The sequence below is a fragment of the Diorhabda sublineata genome, chromosome 6 (assembly GCF_026230105.1).
Source record: "Diorhabda sublineata isolate icDioSubl1.1 chromosome 6, icDioSubl1.1, whole genome shotgun sequence".
NCBI classification, from domain to species: domain Eukaryota; kingdom Metazoa; phylum Arthropoda; class Insecta; order Coleoptera; family Chrysomelidae; genus Diorhabda; species Diorhabda sublineata.
The window spans coordinates 8,731,055-8,751,593 of record NC_079479.1 but is presented as its reverse complement, the minus strand read 5'-3'; the positions used below and the strand labels follow the sequence as shown (position 1 = coordinate 8,751,593).

General features: G+C 31.9%; 1 protein-coding gene across 3 annotated transcripts in view; it reads left to right on the top strand.

Moving 5' to 3' along the window:
* Window positions 1–20,539, top strand: part of LOC130445707 (uncharacterized) — a 104,443-nt gene that overhangs the window by 75,803 nt on the left and 8,101 nt on the right. For all 3 annotated transcript variants that reach the window (XM_056781529.1, XM_056781527.1, XM_056781528.1), the window contains 6 exons: window positions 81–177; window positions 1,118–1,699; window positions 8,759–9,230; window positions 12,898–13,050; window positions 13,566–13,765; window positions 17,655–17,878. In XM_056781529.1, coding sequence (XP_056637507.1) covers window positions 1,134–1,699; window positions 8,759–9,230; window positions 12,898–13,050; window positions 13,566–13,765; window positions 17,655–17,878 — 1,615 coding nt within the window. In that variant the 5' untranslated portion in view covers window positions 81–177; window positions 1,118–1,133. The remainder of the gene's footprint in view (window positions 1–80; window positions 178–1,117; window positions 1,700–8,758; window positions 9,231–12,897; window positions 13,051–13,565; window positions 13,766–17,654; window positions 17,879–20,539) is intronic.

Here is a 20,539-nt window from a genome sequence, read left to right as displayed (position 1 = left end):
ACAAATTTGAATTTTTTCTTATTGTACGCATAAATTTCTTATATTGTACAATATGAAATTGACTTTGTATATTGTTACAGGCAGCCTTCACAGTTTGTTGGTACAGGTTAGAGATTTGAACCATCGCCGCAGTCAGTCATTATTGGTCACATTTAACTGGTTAGACAAAAGAATCAAGTAAGATTTATTCCATATTACTCACAAATAGATAATTTTGAAATATAGACCATCTATAATATGCGTCAAAATCTCCAATAACCAAACTGTAGACCTCCAAAAAAGCAATTATAGCTCAAAATACCAACATCTCCTCTGGCAGAGTCAGATGTTGTAAATATCATTTATTCAGCTTCAATTTGTTGCTGCAGTTACCAAGACCCTGTTTTAATTATTTTTAAACATTTCTTTTAGCAAATTAACGGTGAGTTTTGCTTAAAATTGGTACAATTGCAACTAAACAATAAATGTTATTTAGACTAAATTATTTTACCATTTATAGATAATATTTTACTAGAACTTAACGTTCATGTATACGGTCCCGAATTGAACGATTTTCGTTCATTTATCAAACGAATGCAAAATGAAAGTCTTCATACACTATTTTTAATCTGAAACCCGTCTAATATTATACTATTTTCTATAATTGGTTATATTTGAATTCTTTCTATGAGATACTTCCTTTTTTCGGAATTATTGTTTTTCTCACTTTATCCAGAAGTCTTGCTACTGAACGCAATATTTCAATGTGCTTTAAATGTAGCGACAAATCTTTAATGTTGTAACCGAGATCATATTTTGTGGAGTTTATCTATAGAATTTCCAGATAGAAAATCTATAAATTCATTATTTTGAGGTTAAGTTTGTACTGACCGTATTTGAAACTTGCAAATGAGCAGGACTTGAGTTTTTGTATAAAATAATCACTTTATATAGAACAACTTTTCCTTTAAAGCTCCATAATGCGGAAGCCAAAATGACTTTGGCATCAATATATCCTGTGATGAGAAAAGAAAACTATTCAATATTTTCCACGGCCCCTCTAAGAGCCCCTCTCCTCCATGTAGGGAAATTTCTATAGTTTAATAGAATTTGCAAATATATGCTTATTTCATTTTAGATAATACAAAAAAATAATGGAACCTCCAGCGTGTGTACAAAATGCAATGATGACAAAGGACAAAAAGCCTTTTACTTATACACCCGGTGGTATCGACTTATCCGAAGCACGTTCACCAAGACTACAACGACGAATCGAGAGAAATGCACATTTACAAGGAGTTGGTGATCTTCCCCAAAATCCAGCATACAATCCTCAAACTACAGGTCCACTTCCACCATCCGCAATGGCAGCTATTCGTCCTCAACCACAAGTTCAAGTGTTTCCTTCAGGTCCACCCCCTACTACACCTTTTAGAGGAAGTATCCCTCCTCCACCTCCACCACCAAAAGGAATTCCCCCACCTCCACCTCCTCCAAATTGTCCTTTACCAACTCAAAAAGTTCATACCTCAGATAACCAAGTTCTGGAAAGACCAGATATGACTAAAATTATTCCCGAAAATCCCATGGCATTGTTAAGGAGAACCGGAGGGCCTCAACCTAGGAAAAGTTTGGTAGACCAATTATTCGAAGAAGCTGAAAAACCTACTGCGGAATGTAAATCTCCACCAGTACAACAATTTAAACCTGCACAACAAAGGTAAGTATCAATGAAATAAGCAGGAATGCGTAAAACGGTTCATAGTATCCATAACTTTGAAAAAACTTTTACAAAAAAAATAATGTAATGATGTAATTATCTATTTCCATAGTTTCTGAGATGTACCGATTATAAAAGCTAAAAAAGCTGAAATCTTCATAATACTCAAATGTTTCCACTCAACCTGTGAGCAAATTTTTTAAAATAGTATTGAAAATTATTCGTATCAATAATAGTGTAATGCTTTTGCTTCCTTTTCTCTTATTTGTTTTGCTGAGTACTAGTAAAGTATCTCAATAACGATGTCTCATCATTAATGTTCTGTAGGTGATTTAGCGTTTAAATATAGGAATCTATTTTTATAGTTGCAAAAATAATGGTGAGAAGTTTTTCTGATGCAAGAGAGGCTGGCTCCAGTATATTGTCATCAAACTCCTAATATGATAATCGGAACGCACTTGTACTAACTTTATAAATTACTCGGAAAATATGATGATGAATAGAGACACACAATAGGAGAACAAGCTAATTGCACTTGTTTCTTATTCTTGTGTAATCTCATTTTTAATAAAACATTCGCCTCGAAACTTATCTAAGTATATAATTTCGAGAGATTCATTAAGAAAAATAAAATTAAGAAAAAAGCAAAAAAGTCAATTCTGTATAAATAACTACTTATGCGAAACGTATCGAAGTCTTTGCTAGCTATATTATTAGCGTTTTCTTATTGAGAACGTGGCAATGAAACACCAAAGTAGACTAATTTTAATATTTTCCGAGCTTTAGAATACTTATGTATTCATCGTATGGGGAATAATTAATTGAGATTTTCGATGATTTAGAATCGTATAAATTCCTGTAAAAATTTCTAATTCATAGGATTAAAAATCAATATTCAAAGTGACTTTGAATATTCTGCAGTTCTTCGAAGGAGAAAACAACTACTTTCCAGACTAATGCCTCGACGAATATTGAATTACAACTATTCTAAAGAGCGTAATGTCAATCGTCCCTTTTGTCAATATTAACGTCAGTATGGGGAATAATTAATTAAGATTTTGAATGATTTTGAATCGTATTAATTCCTGTAAAAATTTCTAATTAATAGGATTCAAAATCAATATTCAAAATGACTTTGAATATTCTGCCGTTCTTCGTAGGAGAAAACAAATATTTTCCTGGCTAATGCCTCGACGAATATTGAATTACAACTATTCTAGAGAGCATGATATCAATCGATACTTTGTCGATATTAACGTCAGTATGGGGAATAATTAATTAAGACTTTCGATGATTTTGAATCGTATTAATTCCTGTAAAAATTTCTAATTCATAGGATTCAAAATCAATATTCAAAGTGACTTTGAATATTCTGCAGTTCTTCGAAGGAGAAAACAACTACTTTCCAGGCTAATGCCTCGACGAATATTGAATTACAACTATTCTAAAGAGCGTAATGTCAATCGTCCCTTTTGTCAATATTAACGTCAGTATGGGGAATAATTAATTAAGATTTTGAATGATTTTGAATCGTATTAATTCCTGTAAAAATTTCTAATTCATAGGATTCAAAATCAATATTCAAAGTGACTTTGAATATTCTGCAGTTCTTCGAAGGAGAAAACAACTACTTTCCAGGCTAATGCCTCGACGAATATTGAATTACAACTATTCTAAAGAGCGTAATGTCAATCGTCCCTTTTGTCAATATTAACGTCAGTATGGGGAATAATTAATTAAGATTTTGAATGATTTTGAATCGTATTAATTCCTGTAAAAATTTCTAATTAATAGGATTCAAAATCAATATTCAAAATGACTTTGAATATTCTGCCGTTCTTCGTAGGAGAAAACAAATATTTTCCTGGCTAATGCCTCGACGAATATTGAATTACAACTATTGTAGAGAGCATGATGTCAATCGATACTTTGTCGATATTAACGTCAGTATGGGGAATAATTGATTAAGATTTTCGATGATTTTGAATCGTATTAATTCCTGTAAAAATTTCTAATTCATAGGATTCAAAATCAATATTCAAAGTGACTTTGAATATTCTGCAGTTCTTCGAAGGAGAAAACAACTACTTTCCAGGCTAATGCCTCGACGAATATTGAATTACAACTATTCTAAAGAGCGTAATGTCAATCGTCCCTTTTGTCAATATTAACGTCAGTATGGGGAATAATTAATTAAGATTTTGAATGATTTTGAATCGTATTAATTCCTGTAAAAATTTCTAATTAATAGGATTCAAAATCAATATTCAAAATGACTTTGAATATTCTGCCGTTCTTCGTAGGAGAAAACAAATATTTTCCTGGCTAATGCCTCGACGAATATTGAATTACAACTATTCTAGAGAGCATGATATCAATCGATACTTTGTCGATATTAACGTCAGTATGGGGAATAATTAATTAAGACTTTCGATGATTTTGAATCGTATTAATTCCTGTAAAAATTTCTAATTCATAGGATTCAAAATCAATATTCAAAGTGACTTTGAATATTCTGCAGTTCTTCGAAGGAGAAAACAACTACTTTCCAGGCTAATGCCTCGACGAATATTGAATTACAACTATTCTAAAGAGCGTAATGTCAATCGTCCCTTTTGTCAATATTAACGTCAGTATGGGGAATAATTAATTAAGATTTTGAATGATTTTGAATCGTATTAATTCCTGTAAAAATTTCTAATTCATAGGATTCAAAATCAATATTCAAAATGACTTTGAATATTCTGCCGTTCTTCGTAGGAGAAAACAAATATTTTCCTGGCTAATGCCTCGACGAATATTGAATTACAACTATTGTAGAGAGCATGATGTCAATCGATACTTTGTCGATATTAACGTCAGTATGGGGAATAATTGATTAAGATTTTCGATGATTTTGAATCGTATTAATTCCTGTAAAAATTTCTAATTCATAGGATTCAAAATCAATATTCAAAGTGACTTTGAATATTCTGCAGTTCTTCGAAGGAGAAAACAACTACTTTCCAGGCTAATGCCTCGACGAGTATTGAATTACAACTATTCTAAAGAGCGTAATGTCAATCGTCCCTTTTGTCAATATTAACGTCAGTATGGGGAATAATTAATTAAGATTTTGAATGATTTTGAATCGTATTAATTCCTGTAAAAATTTCTAATTAATAGGATTCAAAATCAATATTCAAAATGACTTTGAATATTCTGCCGTTCTTCGTAGGAGAAAACAAATATTTTCCTGGCTAATGCCTCGACGAATATTGAATTACAACTATTCTAGAGAGCGTGATGTCAATCAACCCTTTTGTCGATATTAACGTCCCCATTGGCTTGCAATTGCAAGGAGAGGTTGTAAATACTGACTAATGTAGGTTATAACTAGTCAGTAGTTACTGCCTCTCCTTGTAATTGCGAGCCATTGGAGATTCAAACCATTCGAGAGTGATGACACGTGAAAATAATGCTAAGGCATTAAAAATCTCTCTTACGACCCCTCGTTTCTGACTTATAGGTCTTTAAAGTTGCGAATCCAGACCTTATATTGAAGTATATTTTCTAAATTATACATTCGAACATTATGAATTTTGATTGGATGATTATGTATGTCCATTTAGTGTGTTGGACGAAATTTATTCTACACTACTATCTGAAGGCCAGGGGAGGCCCAATAGTTAACAATCCGTGATTTTTAAGAAGATAACCTGTACAATCTAAATATAGCAAAAATGAATTTTTCAATCGATTTTTTAAGAAAAAGGTACTCTTTGTTTAACTAGCAAATTTATGCTTTGAGAGATATGTAGATTTTTATATCGTTGTACACGCCAAGGAAACCATTCGCCATAAAAAAAAACATGAAGAAAATTATCATAAATTGTAATCATTTATTGAAAATACTGAAACAAAACCAAACATTTTTTGGAGAACTAATAAATAAATAAATAAACATTTGTACTACATACTATCGAAGATCATATTATTAGTATAAGGAAAATCTTGGAAGAGATTAATAATTAAAATATAAAAAATAAAATTTTCCTATCAGGTGGATTGGCCGGGGAGGTCATTTTGCATGGCTACCACATTCTCATGAATTGAAAACAATGGATTTTTTTGAAAAGGAATAGCTTAGAAGCTTGTTATATGCAATACCGGTAAACAAAATGATCGATACAATAAACTTCCATTGTGACGTTCTATAAGGCAGAATCTGGGAATACTCTTCCAAGTGCAAAGAAATATCCTTCGTTGACTATACCACTTTTAACATTTATTATAGTTTTCTTTTTGTTTTTATTTAATAAGTTGTGGGCCAACCAACTAACTATTTCTACATTATGTGAGTAGCACTATGTTTGACAGTATACAGTTCAATTAGAAGTGTTTGATTGTGTTTTAATACATCCTGTAAGTATTTTCAATAAATAATCACACTTTATAATAATTTTTCTTCAGAATGTAGCGAACGGTTTCGTTGGCATGTACAACGATCTGAGTATCTACATATCTCCTAAACCATAAATTTTATCGAGTTAAAATAAATTGAAAAATTCATTTCTGCCATCTTTATATTGTACAAATTGTCTATGTAAAAGTTAAACATTCTTAGCCATTGAGCATGAACATGAGAGTTGGCAAAATTGAATACTAAATTGTTACAGCTCTAATGTGTTTCCAAGCTTTCGAACACCTATGTATTCATAAATAGGAAATTAATTAGTTAACAATTGTCTCTTGATAGTCTATTAATTCTGGTTGCTGTTGAAATCTTTAATTTTCATTTGTTAGATTAAGAATGACATTTAATTTTTATAGGCCGGTCGTTATGGATGGAGCTGAATATTCATTGTTCAAATTATAAATGACAATTTTTATGGGCTAGGTCTGCATGAGTGAAGTTGAATTTCATAGGTTAAGTAAGTTTAGTTGGTTACCGATGACGTTGAATTTTTTTTAAAGAATTTGTTCCTTTCTATATCCAAAAATATGCATAAATTACACTAAGGCTAGTTAAACCTGTTTTTTTATTCATTTATTGACCATTTTGGGCAATATATGTTGTTTCTAAAAATAGGCGTTTTTCGTAATTATTCTCAGTTGTCAAAACTTTGGCAGATTTAGCATTCATAAAATTACCTTCTTAAAAATTATGTAACGCTAAAAAATACTTATTGGATTATAATTTGCTATTAGTTTATCAGATTGGTGAGTGTTCTCTTAGAATGACCAATGTTCAGGGTTCCTGATTTTATATATAGTAAGAGTATATAAATAGGTAAGGCAGCAATGTCAGGAGTAGTTATTTTTTGTTGTCTGATGTAAAAGTCAGTGTCAGATGTATTATATAGAATTCGTTTTAAAAGATATAAGAGATATCAGTTTTCATAAAAAAGAATGTAAAGTATTATAAGATTTTTTTTACGAAATATTGGATCAAACTCTATTTTTCATTTGTTTGATTAAATTAATCTTAGTGTTACTAAGTTGATAAAATTTCAATAAACTAACCTAACCTAACCATTAACTTCTGGAAGATATATCAATTATTATTCATATCACGCATCTAACCTATAAAAATTTTATTTTATTCATAATCTAACTAATGAAAATTAACAAAGATTTCAATAGCAACCAAAATCAATAATTATATTTTTCGAATAAATTAAGAAGTTCAATATTATCATGTTTATGATTTATTGACAATATATTCGAACCAGCATGGGATTTGCTCTCACCTGCACCAGAAAAACTTCTCACCATTATTTTTTTAACTGAGAAAATGGATTTATTTTGATATTGATTTTTGAATTTGATGATTTCAATAATTTTAATAACAAAATTCAAGACACCTCAAATCTAAACTTATAAATGTAAGTAATTGTTACTGTTATACTGTAGATATTTTTACACTGAACTTTAACCATAATTTCAGTCCCTGATTATAATACATTCGATTCAAAAATCAATATTCAAATTGACCCTTGACATAAATATGGAGTTTTGTTGAATCCTGTTATTTAAATTGTCACTATAGGTGACAGTGAATTTTCATTGGTTACACCAACAATGACCTTGAAGCCTCTTATTGGTTAGATTATGAATGATATTTATCGAAATATTTTGATAAAACTTGAAATAGATCGGAAAGTCAAGATTTTATCTGTTTTTATACAAAGTTTTAATTAATGGAAGCCTAAATCAAGATAATTCATCAACAAAACTAATAAATATTATAATTGTGAGAGTGTGTAGTCGAACACCCAAATGCCATAGTGTACTATTTTTAATATGTATCCTAAGCTCTCGAATAATTGCGTATTCATCATTAAGGAATCATCAGTTAAAGGGGAATTGCGGAAAAATACATTTTTCATAAAATTTCAATAGCATGACTTCTAAAAAACAACCTTCAATATGACAATTTGATATGAATATGAAGTTTAATGATTTTGGTTGTTATTCAATTGAGTACATGCATCATCTGTGTTCATATGTCATATGACTATCAACACCTGAAAACCCATGGAATGGAGTCCTTCCAAAATATTCACGATACTTTTCCTGGATTTCCTCAATTGTTTTTCCACGTAAAAAGTAATTTTCAATAACACATATTTAATCAAAAACGAGAACAGTTTTCTTAATATAAGTTTTTTAAAGTAATGTAAAGTGAGATTATTGTAAAATTTGGACAGATAATGTCAACTTGTGTACAGTGAGTCTTGTGTCAAACCACCCCCTTGAAATTTTCGTTACCGGATATTTTCAACATTTTCTCCTACATACTTGTTGTTCCATGAAAAATTTTAAGGTTTCTTATAGTTACCCTGGTTTTTGATGAAATTCTTACTTCAAGTTGTTTTTCTTCTCTTTGTCTCTAAAGAGAGAAGAAGGTAAGATTAATTCAAGCTTAAATCACTCTCTTATGGATATTTACAAAATTTGAGTACTGCCATCCTTCTATGGCAGTTGATCTAAATTTTTAAGCGCAAACAGCCTCAAATTTATCATAAAGTTTCTCAACAGTACCCAATGACCAACTTATTCATATTATTTTTTCAGAATTCAACCAGTAGCAGCACCAATCTCGCCTGTACCACAACAAGCATACAAACCACATCAACAGTATAACCCACAGATGCCGCAATCCCCTGTAGAACAACAACAGTTTCAAGTACCTACTAATCAGAATATTCCTGTTAGAGAAAATTATTCAGAACCTGTTATTGAGCAGTCTAGGTATCAGCCAACAGTCATAGATCGGCAACGAACAACACCTCAAAGTAATGGAAATCAAGAAGTAAAAACTAGCACTGCAAATTTGGGGTCGTTGTATATACCCCCTATTAATCAACAACAGAAACGTATCGTGACACCACCTACACCACCTGAAAGAAATGTGGATTCACCAAGTTTGCAGACACCTCCTCTGAGAGAAGCACCTAGACCTTGGCAAACAAAAAAAACTCAAGAAGAGGTACCCTCTTGGGCAAAAAGAGATAACCAAGTTTGTAACAATGTTGAGGGAAAAAAGGTACCTAGATATAAATTGAACTTTTTCATATATTTTCAAAATACTGACAGGGATAAAAGAAAAAACTCAATATTGAAAGGTTATGAAAGTATAGTGAAAATTAATTATGTTGAAATAATCATAAAGAACAGCTATACAGACTAACAAAAGAAGCGAAAACAATGAATTCTGAGTTTTCAAAATCAAATGTACACTTTGGCAAATACAGGAATGAATGTGAAATAGCCACGCCCGTCAATGCGCGTTGCTAGATGTTGGTAGTAGGGATTAGTACGGTCCCACAAGCAGGTATACTTGACTACTATTGTAAGTTCTATTATGTCTGTTAGATAGTGGGTACCTACTTTCATTGTTTTTACTGGATACCGAGATAGAATATATATTTTACTCTGGGGGAGTACAGAATTTAATACTTTGATAATAATACTTCTCATTTCAACTTCGTGCCTCTCGTACGTTTCTCGACATTCACTCCTGTATTTGCCAAACTGTAAGTGATCAAGATGAAACATGAAATGGTAATAAGGGATCGAACGCCCGAATATTTGCGGCTTTGTCGGCTTGGATAAATAAATGAAAATAATAACTGGTAGAAGTAAGTTGTAGTCTCAAAGGTTGACCTGCAAATACCTCTGGTATCGAGTATCTCTACATTTAAAATGGAAAGTGTATAGTAGAAAATACTCCTCAGACTTTCAACCAGTTAAATAAATAATACTGAAAAACTAATGAAGGGATAGATCTGTATATAAATGATAAACAAATTAAAAAAAAAACAAATAAAAAGAGAATATTTTGTCCAGATAATATATAAATCAGTTGAGAAAATTATAAAATTGGTAATTATCCAAAAAACTTCCCCCATCCCTATAGACTTGAGGTTGTGGGGGGTGTTAGAGGGAAGTGATTATAATATATTGAAGGTGGAATTAGCCATCGGTCATTGTTTTGAAGTTAGGTTAGGTTAGGTTGGGTTCTACTCAAGAAGACTATTTATACAACATCTTTCCGTGCTCTTTTAACACTGCCCCGCCACACCACTTGATCCTTTTTTTACCCTATTTTACCACAAAAAAATAGTTATTGAATTCTCATTAACAATTATAATTGTTCATAATCCCACTGAATTAATTCCATATATTTTTCATATATTATTTTCATCATTTAGCTATATATTTTGTTTATATATTTTCAAATAAAATTTATAATTTGTTAACGCACGTGATTTCGAAAATGTCAAATTTTTATGATTAACTTTCTCTATTTTTTCAACAAGGGATGACCGACGGCTGGAATAATTTTTTTTGTGTTCAGAACACTTTTCTTTATTACTACCCCCCCCACAACCCCAAGTCTATAGGGGGGTGAGGGATGATTTTTAGATAATTACCATAAAATGTAATTATTATTTCTGTTAAATAGAATACTTCACAACAAAATTTTATTCATACCGGTACTATAAGTGAAAGAATTTATAACGACATAAAACGATAAATTTTTTCTATTGTTTTATGACTGGACTATTTACTTGCACACATCGCTTGTCCAGTTCAAGACTGGTTTATTTCAAAAAAACCGATTTCTCAGGAGAGCTGATTAAAGTTTATGCTTTTCTCTTCAATTGATATCCGATGGTTGTATTATGCGAATTTTTTAAATTTTGCACGAATCATTACAATAAAAGTACTCCTCTATAGATTTACAGAGGTTTTTCCCTCTCTCTATACCATTATTATTTTTTATAAGTAATTATGAGCAAAACTCCAAGATGATCCTATCTTGCACCGAAATATTTCAGGTTTTAGATAACTCCAGTTATTAATTATTCAAAATCTCTTTATTTTTTATAAAACAAGTATAAAAATAAGAACAAAAGTGTAAAACATAACATATATCTGCATGAATTGAAAAATCCTTGACACTACTGAGACATTTTTAGTGAAAAAAAGTCATGAGTCTTTATTCTCAGTGGTAACTACATCTTTCTTCAGACTTGGTAGGCAGTTTTATCACAAATTGTAGATAAAAGTAGTAAGATAGCATTTTCATTATTATAAGATAATCACAGCTTATTACAAAATATGACTTTGTACAATAAATGCATGTAAAAATTTTATATCTACATACTACAAAAAGAGAAAAAAAATACTGAGCCAATTCGTTTCCTACTGTAGGAACTCAACAATACAATTACTTGGGAAAAAAATGCATGTAAATACTTTTACACCAAGATACTTAAAAAAAGAGCGAAAAAAAATACTGGACTAATTAGTTTACTATTGTAAGAAATCAACAATACAATTACTTTGGAAATAAATGAAAATATTAATAGCAGTATAAAATAACAAACAATGTGGGAAAAACAGGGAAGCGATTAGTTTGCACCTTTTATAAATTTTTATAAAACTCTTTGTAACACAGAGGCGTGACAGCTAGGTACACCATTGGTTTTATCAGGAAAAGAGAAAGTAATGCTTCTTTTTTTTATTAGTGATAAGTACTAGACTTTTTCTTGTATAGGCCTTGGAGAGTGTTACAGTTGGAGTGAAACTGAAACTGCAAGAAGCAGATGAACTGCTTCGACGTTTCTTGTTCTGGTTTGCTATGTTTATAGATTTGAAATATTGCTGAGAGAATGATGTCGAAAAAATCCAGGCCCATCTTCATGGGTCTTAATCACACAGATATCAGCGATTGGTACCTTAACACTGTCTTCATTGAACAAAGCGTCCTTTATTGTCAAGTCAGCTGTCAGCTTTTTCAAATCGATGATTTCGGAGAAATCTATTTGCTTGACAGCGTATGCTGGAGGTGTCTTCTTTGCTTGTGAGATGATAGAAATATAATTTTCTGAGATATAGATGGGTGAGGCTTTTCTATATTTCTTTAGAGCCCGTTCTATAACAGAGTGACCGTTGTCGCCCTCGTTTTGAGTGTGTCCAGTTACTAAGAATAGAGCCATTATCATAATAGTACAGTTTTTGACTAAAGAGTGATACGAAAAAGTTACTTACTGTTGGTTTATCATATAATAACCAACTATTGAACAATAGAACTCCACTGTCTCTATGTGTGGCAAGGATCAAAACTGAAATGATTCACTCTTGCACGGCCTACCCTCCACAAATCAAACATGGCCCACTTACGTGCACGCCATCTAGGGGTGATACACTAAGTTCTTTAAGAAACGTTCTTGCACAGAGTTAGAAGTGGCAACTTGAAGATAATTTATGCAAAAAACTGAAAATCGCTTTATTTTGAGTTAGGCCAGTCTTGAACTGGACAAGCGACATATCGACTCGCTTCTGAAAACTAAAATATATTACGAAAATCTCTTATCTAATCTTATTATATTGCGTGTCCCATTAACAATTTTGAAAATAAATGAGACAATTGCGATTTGTTAAAATGAAAAGTTCAAAATAGTAGGAACTAAAAAACCAAATTTGAAATTTCTAGGAACAAATTGTACTTACTATTTGTGAATTTCTAGCGCGCATAAAAGAAAAAAATATAATCATAATGATAAAGTTCAAAGGCAAAAACATCGATTAGACGTAGAAAATTGTAAGTGTCTGTAGGGTTTTTATAAAATGATAATGTATATTAGTATCAAGACATTACTTTTTCTTATTTGATTTTTCTTATAAAAGTAATATGTTTACAGAAGGTTTCTCCTCCCGTTTCTCAACCAGAAGCACGGTGGATACAGGCGCAAGATAACGAGCCTAATAATCAACAACAATACGAGCTGCCCTCATACAATCAACAAGTAACTCAACCATCGTACGGTAAACTGGATTCAAACCAACAACAGCAAGTAAGCATAACACTTTTCAGTTGAATGTACTTAATACAGTATAAGAGCGATTTAGCTGAAGACGGACTTTTCAATGGCAAATTTATCTTACAAAAATCTAATTAATTTTTAAACTCTACACCTTTAATCAGACGGATATTCCAGCTGGTTTAAACCATCAAACAATAATGTTTCGAAAGTTGCGCAAAATCCGCGACTGTATCTTCCACAACCTCGTCATTTGTATGAAATCACTTCGCATCAATTTACTTTTTTTAGGTTACGAAAAATGTTAGAGAAGGTAAATCGTAAGGCGGTTCAGCTTTGTGCAAAAATGTCGAACAAAACTATTCTCTTCAATAAATGAGGTTGTTTACTATTGAAGATACCCAACCATTCTTTTAAATTTTTAATAAATTTGTCTTAAAATGTATCTCTTTGCAATGTGATTACTACGAATATTAACAAATTTTTTTATGTAGCCATTATTTTTTGTTTCAATTACCTAATGCTCATTGTTTTCGTGGTTATTTCAGCCCATAGGTATACGTATAAATATCCGTACTAAACCACAAGCTCCGTATGAAGATCAATCAGCATCTAACAACAATCCCAACGTTGTGTACGTCACTCAACCATTAGTGTTGCAGCATCCAGGACCGAATCCACAAAAACAGCCCAATAACCTAGGACCGAAAAATCAAGGAGGTGTAAGAGTAATGGCCGCAGATGGAAGGTAATCTTGGTTTTTTATTAATTGTAATTATCAATTTTTACATAAAAACTCCCCTTTGATAACCATCGAATCGCATTATAACTTTTGCATAACATTTATAACGTATCTAATTTATTGTAATTTTAGGTCCCTTCTGTTTCAAAATTTTTCTTATTACTTTTCGAAAGATAGATAGAAATTGACGCTTCGACTAATTTTAAGTCTTTATCAAAATATGATATTGCGTATTTATATTAATAAATGGATCACCTTCATCATGAATGTCAATATAAGAATAAAATTATAATAGAATTTTGTTCTAATGAGAAAAATTAATTTTTTCTTAGTCCTTACATCTTAAATATGTAGCAGTACTTAATCAATCAAATTATTTCTAGTTTTATTAGAATTTACAAAATAGAACTATGATTTTACTTAAATTTATTTTAATTATTTAATTATAGCTTTTTCGTTCGTATGAATGTGAACCATTTTTCAAAATTTTTTTTCGTCTATTAGATTCCGATTCAAGATTTTTTTAATCTTTATAATTGAATTTATGTTTTTTTGATATTTCATGGTTGGTTAATGTAGTTCTATTTTTTTTATCGCATTGATGACCTCTGAGTTTATTTTCTGTATACTGAGATGTCTGCCCTATGTAAACAGCATCACAATTAGTACAAGGCACTTGATATATAATATAACTTCTTCTGTTTTTTGATGTTTTAGATTTTACTTTAGTGAAATATTTGAATAATGTTTTATTTCCTTTATGAGTAATACTAATATCAGATTTATTGAAATAATTCGATAATTGTTTGGAAAGTCCTTGTACATATGGTAAGGAAAAAGTTTTATGTTTTGATGCTTCATTTCTGTTTTGTTTTTAATTCTATTGTAGTCTCTGTTTAACCTTTTCTTGGATATGTAGTTTATCGTTTTTTCTAGATAATTTTTATCTTTCAATGCAATTTTTGCTTTGCTAAGCATCTAAATTCGGGATCTGATAGTTGAATAGATCTATCAGCCAAACTTATTATCACTGATCTTTCTTGTGACATAGGATGACACGAATTTGAAGTTCAATATCTTAATCTAAAAACTACAGCCAAGAAACTGTATTATGAAACTCAATAATGACACTTAATTTCCAACAGCTGAAGAAGTAACAAGTGTGTGTAGCTATTGAATTGAAAGTAAAAAGAAAATAAAAAAAAACAACAGCAAATATAAGAACTGTTATAAAAACTGGTGTTTTTTGGTTTGCATCACATTTGAAACAATAGATTATAAAGGTCGTATAAGTGGTTTAAATACGACACAACGGATTACAAGAGTTTCATTTCTGATGGTTCAACAAAAATTTTTCGTAATTTTTCACATGACAAATAAATACTTCAGTTCCTCTTTATAAGAGCGATAACAGTTGCCTTGAGGATAGAGATGATGATATAGACTCTTATTATGATCCAGAATTTGATGAATCAGATATATCTAATAATGAAAGTGAATCTTCTAACGAAAGTAGTGAAGAAAATGAGGATGATGATATAGAAAAAGGAAATCAGGCAGTATATTCGCTTGTCTTTAGCTTGCTGGATTCTCAAACCATAACCCAAAGTGTTACTACAGCTATTTTTTAGTAGCCCCTTCATTCAATGAGCTGCAATTGAATTTTCTGGCTTCAAGACAGTTTGTTAGGCCATTTTGTGTGCCTCTTCGTTGCACTCACGACCCTTATGCTCCGGTACCTAGTCCACCGTGTGCCTTCAGCGATGAACTGAACTGTCTGTGAAGATATCTATTCATATTATATATGCTGTTCCATTCTTAGTTAGGTTTATTGCAAAAGCTGTTCGTTCTGCTCTTCGTTTTTTCCAATACTCCTGCTCTTTCATTTTTTCGGATGTATTTGAGCTATCGCTAATCAGATTGTTTCTGTTTGCATTTATACATCCACCTTCCAATCTTCTCTACGTGGTGTAGCTGTTTTGTATTAATTGATGAAGCTAGATTTTGTTGTTGTTTCATCAATGGAATGAGCCACTACAATCTCCACTTTCAGATCTGCGATTACCTTCCTAAGTTCCTCATTAGGTATTGTTCTGTGTACTAGAAATCAAACGAAAATATGTTTAAACGATATTCAATAGTTTCATTATAGCTGTAAGAGTAGTTCTTACTTTCCATGTTACTTACGGGGATATATTGAAAAATTCTCAACCTACTATACAACCAAACAAAATTTCAATGTCAAAATATTTTATTACTCAACATATTCTCCTCTTAATTGGATACATTTATTACAGCAAACCTGCAACGTCTTTAGACCTTTAAAAAAAATGTTTCTTCTTGCTCTTTACAAACTTTTAAACTTATTTTCATTTAAGGAAAGAGATGATAGTCGGACGTAGCCAAATCTGATTAATAAGAGGGGTGTTCTAGTAATTCAAACCTTTAACCATGAATTTTTTTCATGACAACATGAGATTTCTGTGCAGTGGCGTTGTCCTGCAAAAATAAAACACCTTTGGATAGCTTTCCGCGTATTTTCTCTTTAATTTTTTCTCGTAGAGTGGTCAATAATGTGGAATAGTAATCTCCAATTATTGTTCTACCCTTATCCAAAAAATCAATCATGATTACCCCGTGGCAATCCCAAAAAACTGAAGCAAGAACTTTTCCAGCAGATTTTTGCACACGAAACTTCTTAGGTCTTTGAGAACTTTTGAGAATTTTCTTATGTCCAAATTGACGTCAACTATATGATGAACACGTTCGTATGAAATATTCAGTGCTTCAGATATCCGTTTTAGCTTAATTCGACGGTCTGATAAAATCATGCCATGAACTGCATCGATATTTTCGTGGACTGACACAGAAACTGGCCTTCCCGATCGGTCATCATCTTCAATGGAAAATTTGACTCTTTTGAAGTTCGAAGTTCAATTTTTCACGGTCGCATACGAAGGACATTGATCGCCAAGGGTATTAAGCGTATCTTCGTAAATATGCTTACCTTTTAACCCTTTTAAATACATGTACTTGATGATGGCGTAACTCTGGTTTACTTTTTTGACGTCAAACTTTATAGTTCGAATTGTCAGCGACATATTATTGGCCTAACTACATATGTATATAACCATAGGGTTAATTCAGAATCGATTTTCCAGTTCTTAAGACACATTCTTCTACATCGACCTTAACAGATAGATTTTCATTACATCGTTCCTATTATACCTTCTTCCTCTTCTCATGCCGTCTTCTCATTGAAGGTTGGCAACCACTTTCTTAAATGCGTCTCTATCCCTCACAATTTAAAACAATTCTCCGATGCTGAGATTCGTCCATTCTCTTATGTTACGGAACCAGGATATCTTTTTCCTTCCGATGCCTTTCTTTCCCTCTACTCTGCCCCGCATTATGTTCTGTAGCAGTAGGTATTGGTCGTTTCGTAATATGTGTCCTATGTAAGATGTATTTCTTATCTTAATAACAGCTTTCTTTTGCGACCAATGCGTCTCAGTACTTCGTCGTTGGTGATTCTGTCAGTCCAGCGTATCTTCAGGATGCGTCTATAGAGCCACATCTCAAATGCTTCAAGTTTTTTTATCATTTGAGCTTTCAAAGTCCAGGTTCACACTCCATACTGACCACACATAACATTCCATGAATCCTATTCTGACGTGGAGGTTTAGATTTCTGTTTGCAAACATTGAGGAGTACTTTACAAATACCTTTTGAGCCATTTTAATTCTGATGTTGATTTCTTCGTCTGGATCCATTTGAGCTTTAATAATGAACCAAGATACTTGTGTTTTTGCACCCATTTTTTCTTTATATACATTATTAAACCTATTCAAGCTAAATATGTTTCTAATTTATTATGTTTTTAATCGATTTGCAGGGTTCTTAATCGCCAACAGAGCTGGGGAACTAATCCCTCTCAATCAAATTCGTTCAAAGCTCTCCAAAAATTCACCAATACCGATGAAGACGATGATTTTGTTAACGCTCCAGTCACACAACATTCTCCAAAATACACACAGAATTGTCAACCACCCATTGAGCAAACTAGAAGAATGAAAATTAATGAGGGCGATCAAAATATTACGAATACTTTTAGGCAAGGTAAGATATACATAAAAAAAATAATTATAAGTATACCATATATTACGGTATATAACTGTAAAACCAATGTTTCACGTCAACAGTTCTAGTGATTACTAAACCTTGATACTTGTTTTATACATATACTTTAGGAATTTCCCGAAAAAAATAGTGCAGCTGGAAGTCGAATAAAAATGTGTGTTTCAGAAGATAATTTTCGTTTGTTAGATTGAAAATTACCGTACATTGTTAGACCGATTGTAGAAGATATGGCCCCATATGCAGAATAAAAAAAATTATGTCACTCCAAAACACTGCACCACTCAAAAATTTCTCAAAATGATGGTCAATGAAATGAATTTTGATATTTTCCGTTTATTAGATTTGAAATGAGTGAAAGAACAAGTAAAACTGAAAATCACCGTACATTATTGGACCGATTGTAGAAGATATGGCCTCATATGCAGAATAAAAAAAATTCTCTCACACCAAAACACTGCACCACTCACAAATTTCTTAAAATGATGGTCAATTAAATAAACTTTGAATTGTTCTCACCCCCCGCTAGTGCCTGTCTTCAGACAGCCAAAAATGCTCAAGGTTAAGGTTTAAAAATATCAGTCAAATTAGAAAGTAAAAAAGGGAAGCTTAGTTTGAGGCCACAGAAAAATCGTGTATATTACGTTCGTGTATAAACCTTTCACATTTATTTTTTATGTTACTGAAAGATCAATTTTTAATTTTTTTCTACTGTTTGAGTCAAAATATCAAAATTGATTTTAAAAAAATTACTCGTGTCTTCAATGCAATTGGATATTTTTCTATCAGAGTTTTCGAGATATTTACAGCTACACAAGATCACGTGTTATCAAATTTGAAGATATTTTTCATCATAGAATCAATTTACCATCATGCTATTACATTTATTAAATAAACAAGATGTAATTTGCTATTTAGAATTTAATATCAATAAATACGAGAACGGTTTGAGGGGAGATTGACTTTTCGCTGCGGTAATTATAGTGTTTGTTTCCGCAATGTTTTTAATGTCAAAATTCCAATGACATTGCGCTTGTTGTTGGATAAAAAGGAATTTCGAGTTATTTCAAAGTGAATTTATGGACGCAGTTTGACAAGAACATTGCTATTATTTTTTGGCGGCTATCAATTAATCATTATTTTTCACATAAAAAAAAGGAAAGAAAATTTACGTAAATATCCTGAAAGTGGTTTTCTGCTTTCGAAAGTGGCCATATAACAATATATTACATAACGCGTTTTGGAAAGTGATACATTTCACACTAGTTACTTACTGTGCAAAATACACTTTCCAACGAGTTGTGTACACGATTTTTCCTACGACCACGTAAAAAATTCCTCAAAAAAACGTATTTTTTTAATAAGAAAATCAATTAAACAATATCACACATGTGTTAAAAAGTATTTCAACACATGTGTTGAAAAGTTAAAAAATCCTACAAAATATTTTTCATTTTGTAATAGTAGAGATAACAAAAACGAAAAGAATGATTATGAAATATTTTTTTTCAAACTTTCAACTTACCTGTTAGTTAAATCAAGACAATCATGAAGAATGTTTTCCTTCACTATAAATTTTCATTCAACTACTTTATATATTACCCAGTAATAGTAATAACACATAATTTTAACGTTTGAATGATCTTGCAGACACTAGTATGTATTTGAACAAAAATCACAACAAACTTTTTTTTATTGTAAACACTAACCTAACCTAACCTCAAAAAATCATATTGCCTACTTCTTCAGTCTTCTTAAATTTGGCCTTTTGCCTTTCGGCACACTGCCCTTTATCGTTCGAGACCATATACACTGGCGAGCAAAAAATTGAGGTCCCATTAAAATTTTCATGTTCTTTGAAATTTTACGTTTTCAGATAGTATTCGCAAACTGTACATCATTGCATCTGCTTTTGTCAGCTGAATGTGATACTCTATAGTAAAGAAAAATGCATTTTTCTCTTGGATTCAATGATTTATTCTGAAAAAGCAACAATTTGGGCGGAATTCAACATTTTGTTGTTAGGGAAGATATGGAAGGAACAAAATAAAAAAACTTGACACTCATAACGGGTATCTCCTCCTCTTGCATTCATGACTGCTTGAAGTCGGCGCGGCATACTTTGAATTAAGTTGCAAATCACATTCTGGTCGATGTTATCCCATTCCTGCAACAGGAAACTTCTTCGCTCCTGGGCAGTTCTTGGTACTGGTGTGTGTCTGCGGGTCAGTCATCCCAACTCGTCCCATGCATGTTCTATGGGATTAATGTCTGAACTGCGGGCTGGCCAGTCAAACCGCCTAATTTCTACCTCATCCAGATACTCCCTAACAATTCTGGTTGTATGTGACCTCGCATTATCTTGCATAAAAATGCCACGTTCCCCCATAGTCATCATGAAAGGCATAATATGGTCTTCTAGCACCTCCGTAATGTACCTGTGAGAGGTTAGGGAGCTATTTTCTATAAATACCAACTCTGTACGAACTTGTGCAGTGATTCCCAGGCCAAACCATAACTGACCCACCGCTAATTGGATGACGCTCGTCAATGCAAACTTCAACATATATTTCCCCGGGTCTTCTCCACACTTGTCGACGTCCATCTGACCCAGTGAGGCGAAAACGCGACTCATCTGAGAAC